The sequence below is a fragment of the Salvia miltiorrhiza genome, chromosome 8 (assembly GCF_028751815.1).
Source record: "Salvia miltiorrhiza cultivar Shanhuang (shh) chromosome 8, IMPLAD_Smil_shh, whole genome shotgun sequence".
NCBI lineage: Eukaryota > Viridiplantae > Streptophyta > Magnoliopsida > Lamiales > Lamiaceae > Salvia > Salvia miltiorrhiza.
Genome location: NC_080394.1, coordinates 3,479,860 through 3,487,097, shown reverse-complemented (window position 1 = coordinate 3,487,097; position 7,238 = coordinate 3,479,860). Strand labels below are relative to the sequence as shown.

General features: G+C 41.2%; 1 protein-coding gene across 1 annotated transcript; it reads right to left on the bottom strand.

The window, feature by feature from the left end:
• Positions 1 to 588: 588 nt before the first annotated feature.
• Positions 589 to 5,516, bottom strand: LOC131000075 (P-loop NTPase domain-containing protein LPA1 homolog 2-like). Its single transcript, XM_057925840.1, has 8 exons — positions 5,214 to 5,516; positions 4,884 to 5,060; positions 3,734 to 4,068; positions 3,244 to 3,325; positions 2,182 to 2,595; positions 1,335 to 2,075; positions 1,136 to 1,243; positions 589 to 1,042 (listed from the first exon to the last, which is right to left on the bottom strand). The coding sequence occupies exons 2-8, from the start codon at positions 5,049 to 5,051 to the stop codon at positions 752 to 754; spliced, it is 2,139 nt and encodes a 712-aa protein (XP_057781823.1). The 5' UTR covers positions 5,052 to 5,060; positions 5,214 to 5,516; the 3' UTR covers positions 589 to 751.
• Between the last annotated feature and the right edge of the window lie 1,722 nt (positions 5,517 to 7,238).

Below are 7,238 nucleotides of genomic sequence, written 5' to 3'. Positions count from 1 at the left end.
ACGAAAGCGTCATAAAGCTCATCGCATAACGAATCCATCCCTCCCGTCTGCTCGCTAAGAACACGCGCCGCCAAGAGAGAATCGGTGTAGACAAGCAGCGGGCAAAAATCATTCTCCATACAATAGCCAATACCCAACAAGACAGCATGTAATTCTCCCATAAGCGTAGTCTCCATTCGACCAATACGTCTAGCCACGGCAGCATGAATCTTGCCTCTGGAATCTCTAATAATAAAGCCCACACCAGCCAACTACCCTCTAGCATGAATAGATACATCAACATCCATCCGAAACACCCCTCGCCGCGGTGGAATCCAACGCCTATCACCTTCCTTCGACATGAGACCTAGTTGCGCAGCAGTATGCCATCTAGCTTCACGAATTTTTTAAAAAGTCATATTTCACAATTCTGTCCAATTTAAACAGAAAAATATTTCTCTGTATATTTTTTGATATTTTATAAAGTTCGCGTTCAAAATCAAAATTACTCCCAAGGTATATATTTATGCAGCAATAACCCTATGGAAAATTTACAGTAAAAGAAAAGCGAGTGGTGAGAGTTAGTATTGTGGATCTCAACCTCGAGGGTAAAAGAAGAAAAGAGGCAATTTGTCAATCTCAAATGCATCCAAACTCAGTTAGAAAAATCCAAAAGAAACAGACTAGTAATCAAAGAATATATACATAAAACAGACTAGTAGTAGCTGAAGAGTGTGGAAAATTTTAACAGAGAATTCAGAGACAACCACCCTCAACGATTTATACTCTGAGAACGCTTTCTTAATCTCACACTAGCTGCTGCTTTTCTCTCTCTGAAAGGTGCCAAGGCACGACGCATCATTGAATCCGGCAACGGCTCGCTTTTAGCTCTCTCGAAAACCTCCATTTTTTGTTGCACGTCTATCTCGTTTGATTGCTCTTTTGAAACATCGTTGGACTTCAGCTCTTCATCATCATCGGACAGATACCCATTGTCTTGCATCGCAAGGTCGTCATACTCCTCGTCCGACTTGGTGGATTCTTCGTCCACGGAGCCTTCCAACTGAAATACGTCCCATCACAAACCGAGTCGAGTTATCAGCTCTTTGCCAGAAACTGACTTGTCAAAACAAATAACAGTAGCGCGCATACTTACCTCTTCTTGGAGTTGCTTCTCTCCATCACTAAGATCCTCGTCACTATCCACCTCCAGCGGCTCGTCAACCTCTTCATCACTTCCGTGCACGGAGAGTTCTTCCATGAGCTGCTCAAGGCGGGGAAAAGAAACAAAGGCTAATCAATCATAAAAGAAAAATGCAGCCTACTATTACCCAATATAAACCAAAAAGTTGTACCTCTTTAGCAGGGCCATCAGAATTTCTTGGTGAGCTGCAGCAAGATGACAAGTATCTGCTACCAGTGTCGGTCAGCTCACCCTTCGACTCATCCACACTGCTGGCGTGACTTGTGCCTCCAGTATCACCAGGCCAAGCACTAATACCAAAGTGACCAAACTGCAGATTGACGGGCTCTGCTTTACCAATCTGCAAGGGTCCATACATAGGCGTCCCTATCCCGTTCCATGTAGGATAGTTCGCAATGTGTGTGCCATTACTACCTAGGATGTCAACTGGCCATGCCTTTGCCACGGAGCCATCATCATTCAGAAGTGCCATTAACTGCCTTGTGGAACCTTGCCTCTGGATCAGCTGAAACATTCCCTTGGAGCTCAATGAATTGGCAGTACACTGATTCCTGTACTCCTCATCAACAATGGGAACTGTGTTTGTGGTCGAATCGTAAAGATGCTCACCTGCCTCACGCCTTCTCAAGCAGCTGAAGACCGTCGCGTGAATGGCTGCCACACTTTTATCAACATTAGTGTTGTTTATCTTTGGCACCAAATGCTTATCTGCTCGGTTGCAGAGGTACTCCTGGATTGTTCTTATGTTCCGGATATATTTAACATACTTGTTCCTAGCAGGGTCTAATGTCATGTATTTAGCACGAACAGCAAATCTTTCCAAGTGCTTTTCTTCGTTTGCAATGTAAATCATGAACGGTATAACTGAAGGATGTTTCTTCATGAGCCCCATCTGCATAACAATTAAATTATCATCCACTATAATTAAATCAGTATTCTCAAAAGAATCACTTGTTTAACAAAATCTAGAATCAGCTTCAAGTAGTATGAATAATTACCACAAAATTGAGACTCAGGTGAACCCCTTCAACCACAACTGATTCTTTTCGTTCTTCCCACGCAGTTATCAACCGGTCGAGGCTATCAATTACCATCTCACTTTGTGCTTTGAACCCTTCAATTGCCATCCGCTTTGGACTTATCAAATCACTGGTGGTTGTACTTCCATCAGATTTTCCAGTTGAAGAATTACTGGGCAATTCATCCTTAGCAGGTGAGGCAGCAGAAATACCAGCTGTTTTTTTCGCTTTCTTTTTGGCCTTTGCCTCTGCAACTGCAACTGGATCCAAATATTCACCAGCATGGTAAGTTGAAGCCCAGAGCAAAGGGTTTTGTTCTTCACCAACAAAACTTCTCATCATATGCCGAATTGAGTCAGTAGATATAACAGTTGTAATACCCAGCCTGCTTCCCTACAATAATAATGTGAAGAAGAATTAGGACCAAACACAAATGCTAGTGAAAAGTCAAGGCCAATATACCAAGGTATCTTCCAGAACAATAAAATTTAGGCAGGCCAATAAAGATTAAAGCCACCACTGATACAACGGTATTAATCAAAATAGTAAGAAATTTCTTTTTTTTCCTGTACAAGTAACCATCATTAGCTGAATATCTATTTCAACAAGAAATTTGGGGCCTCAAGTCGAAGGTTTGATAAGCAAAGATCTGAAGGAACTATAGATTGAGCAACACGGAGACAAACCAAAGGATAGATCTATGCTTATAGATTGAGCCACATGGAGACAAACCAAAGGAAATTTCAACAAGAAATTTGGGAACTCAAGTCGAAGGTTTGATAAGCATAGATCTGGAGGAACTATAGATTGAGCAACACGGAGACAAACCAAAGGATAGCAGTAGAAACTAAAACCTAACTTTTCAGTGAGAAACATGAAAAGAAACTTAAGACTGACAACCCATTAACAGTTTGTGGTGGTTTGTCTTGATCAAAACAATTAGAGATGGCAGCTTCAAGGCACCATCATGAAAACTAGATCATGAATATACTACTACAGAAAGTAAATCAACACATAGGAAACTGGAATGGAAAAACCCACCAGCAAGGCAGATAAAGTAGATTTTCCGCAGCCGCTCGTGCCACAGAGTAATACAGTCACAGATTCCTTTCTTTCTCTGATTCTGAAACAGCAATCAGATTTTAAGAATGATATGAAACAACATCCATTGAAATGAACATCCTAAGATTTTGAGTTTAAATTGAAAGAAGACATGCACACACAATATATTTCAAAGAAAAAACTATACTAGTTCCAGAGAAATTAAATTTCAGAAACTCTACATCTGATCTTGTTATTCTGCATGGGCGATCTAAATGAGTTGTTGTATAAATTGATTTCCAAATGATAGTTGCACAAGAAAGATGTTATATCAACCATAAGACAAAATGAATGGAAAAGGAACAATTTAACATACAGCTGTAGAACAAGAAAGATGTAACATCGTCAACCATCAGTCATATAATATCGTGAATGAAATTTCACATTTTCCCATTGCGAAATGGTTTTAGTCGAGTATCAAATACTTTACCTGCAAGCTAAGACTAGATCAGCCCTCTGGTTTGGCCCAACATACTTGTATTCTGTGAGAGCTTCACAAACAACATCTAGAAATACTTTCCTCCTGATAACCATTGTTGTGCGTCTTTTGTATAATTCAAACGGCTTGCTGTCGCTTTTGCTTTTATCTTCCTCCGTTGTTATATTATCAGCATCACCTTTGTCCGAGCATGCATGAACACAGCATTCAGAATCCCCTTGAGGATGCACTTTGACACCCCGTGGTGGTGACACCTCTATACATTCGGGAGCCAATTTATCCACAAAGCTTTCACTTCTGAGTATTTCAAGTACCCTTTGGCTAATCTGAACAAACAGCAATTCCAGTACTGAATACCAATATGAGTAATGCTGGAGGAACAGGAACCATTCTGATTTTTTCAATCGCTAAAATGCAACTGCCAACTAACATGACTTCATATAAAGGACTCACGGTACAGCTACTTAGAAATGCACGAGGTCACATTCTAGTAGCAGATTCAGCACATTATCTTTTATGACTAAAGTTTTCAAACACAAATGAGATCCTTATAATATATCTAGGTTTTAAAATGATAAAAGAAATATCCAGCTCCTAATAGCACTAGTTCAAAAGATATTATCAATTGTTGAAAAACGTCAAAGATCAAACACATGCATACACACAGAGACAGGAAGCGCTTATAAGATGAGGATATTACCCTCGAGCAGGTATAACACAATATGGCCACGAATTACATCATTTTCATTAAAAGGAAAATAAGAATGTCGTTTTCACTATTACGCTACAGCTCAAATATTACAAAAAATACAAAGGTATCCCAAAAACTAGAAAGAAATTTGGAATAATTCCCCAAACCCCCAACTAGAACGAGCTGATGTCAGCCCTAAAGGACTAGCAAGACATAGCAAATCAAGAACATAGAAAGAATGAAATCAGAAAAGGGGAATTGGTCACTCAAAAGTTTAGAATCGTAAATCACAACAAAACTGAATTCGAGATATACGACGCCCCTACGGTCTGAATCTCGACGGACATGCATGTAAGCCAAACGACAATTGATTGCTCTCGTATATGAGAAAAAACCGAAAAATTAAAGAACACCCTAACAAAAAACTCTGCAACAGAATCACAGGGGTACCTTAAAGGCATGACGAGCCTTGCAACCCATTAGCTGCAGAGTACTTTGCAGAACCGAACGCGTGTAGCGGAACGACGGCGGACCTCTCTTCTCCACTTCCGCCGGCGCCGCGTCATCCTCCAGCACCACTATGTACAGAAGCTTCGCAACTCCCTCCGCCGCCGCCATTTCTCAAACCTTCAAATCGACATGCACAGCAAATTAAAACTCCAAATCACCACACCAACAAGGACAAAACAACCGAATCAACCATCGCAATCAAAACCCCAAAGCTCCATAAAACAAACAGTCACAATCGCAATGTAGGTCAGCGAGAGGCGGAATCCAAACCTGCGCAGCACGAATCGACGGAGCAATCCTCGGCGTCCGGGGTTAGGGTTCTAGGAGTCGATGTAGTAAAAATCAGAGATGAAAATGTGAAGACGGAGGATCAACGCAGAAGAAGAGGCGGAGCAGCAGTAGCAGCATCGTTCCCGAGGCGATCGAGCCATTTCCACCGCTAGCAGCTGCCACGCATCACGGCTGGGACGCCGACACGAGAGTCGCCCGCCGCTGAGTTGCAGTCGGCGCGTGTAGCGCAGAAGAGACAGATTGGAGGTCTAATCTGATACGCTGTGGGAAATGCGGGCCCTTTTTGAAAGGGATATTTATAAGGGTAAATGAAAAAGGGAGATGGCATTTTGTGTAAATATTGGCAAATACGGGGGTGGATTCGTAACAGAAAATGTGGAGATTCTGTCAAGGTAGAAAAAGTTGAAATTGACTCGAGAATTAAGGGATATATATTTCGTAATTATGAATTTATGATCCAATATTTTTATTTTATTTTTATAATTACAATTTTGATTCTATATTAGTCAAACAGGACATATTGTGTATGAATTGATTGCGAAAAACGAGATTTTCTAATTCAATTATTTTTTAGAAACAATGGTGTCAAATGACCACATTAAACATGCAAACACAATATTTGGCCACTAATTGAAAAAATACAAATTATGGCCATTAATTAGGCAATATGCCTAATATACCCCTAACTGGGCGGACTGGGTAGGGTCAGGAGCGCGGGTCGCGTGCCGGGTAGGATCAGGCACGCGGGTCGGGTTAGGCCAACGAAATAGTGCCATAAGTGCCAACGAAATTTTTTTTTACTCCCCCTGCCCTGTTTACCTCCCCAGACCCCTGACCCCACCCACCCCCAAGCCAAAATGAACTTTTTAAACACTTCCCCTAGGGTTTAGATATTCCATTTAGGGTTTAGATTATCCATTTAGGGTTTAAATGTTCCATTTAGGGTTTAGATGATGTTGTTGTTTCTATATTTGTTCTGCATGTTTGGCACTAATAGTGCCATAAGTGCTAAAAAGACCATTTTACTTTATTTTATTTTGAATTTTCGTTGGCACTTATGGCACTATTAGTGCCATAAAATAAAATAACAAGAGTAAAATTTGATTTATTTTTATCTAGGGGGAGTAATTTTTTATTTTTTTATTTTGGCTTGGGGGTGGGTGGGGTCGGGGGTCTGAAGGGTAGACAGGGCAGAGGGAGTAAAAAAAAATTTCGTTGGCACTTATGTCACTATTAGTGCCATAAGTGCCTAACCCGACCCGCGTGCTTGATCCTATCCGGCACGCGACCCGCGCTCCTGACCCTACCCAGCCCGCCCAATTAAGGGCAAAAACGTCCCAAAGCTATAAAAATGGTCAAAATTTATGTTTTTTCAATGAGTGACCATAATTTGTGTTTTATGATCCATTTTGGCTATTCCAAAATTTTACTCTTATTTTTTATGTCAATCATTAGATTTCGGTTATGGGTACTTTTAGAAATTTTATTATTTTATTAATTACTTCCTCCGTCCCATTAATAAAGACATAGGTCTTTTGGGCACGGAGATTAAGACGAGGTAGTTTAAGGAATAAAGTGTTGTGGTGTGTATTTAATTAGGGACTTAACTCTCAACTCTCATTTCTCGGAACCACCACTGCCCACCACCACCACCACCACTGACCACCACCGCCGCCGCCGCCGACCACCCCCACCACCACCGATTCCCTATGCTATGCTGCCGAAAATGGAGCCCAGAAAAACAAACTAGAAATCGCAAATTTTCCAAAAAAATTAGCACAAAAAACTGATTCAAAATTAGCATCAAATTGCAAACGACCACCACCTCCGACAACCACCACCTCCGACAACCACCACCGCCGCCGCCTACGACAACCACTACCACCTCAGAAATTCAACCCCCAAATCAAACCCAGAAATCAAACCCAAAATCAACACCAAAATCGAACCTGCAAAATCGAACCCAAAAATCGAATCGCGGCAAACCCTAGCCCCTAACCCAAA

Bases quoted from the DNA above. Each gene is read 5' to 3' on its own strand.
- LOC131000075 (XM_057925840.1), bottom strand. From the start codon at position 5,051: ATGGCGGCGGCGGAGGGAGTTGCGAAGCTTCTGTACATAGTGGTGCTG. The intron at 4,069-4,883 runs GTACCCCTGTGA...CTGTTTGTTCAG, and splicing joins AGGCTCGTCATGCCTTTAAG to ATTAGCCAAAGGGTACTTGA. The intron at 1,244-1,334 runs GTACAACTTTTT...CGCCTTGAGCAG, and splicing joins CTGATGGCCCTGCTAAAGAG to CTCATGGAAGAACTCTCCGT.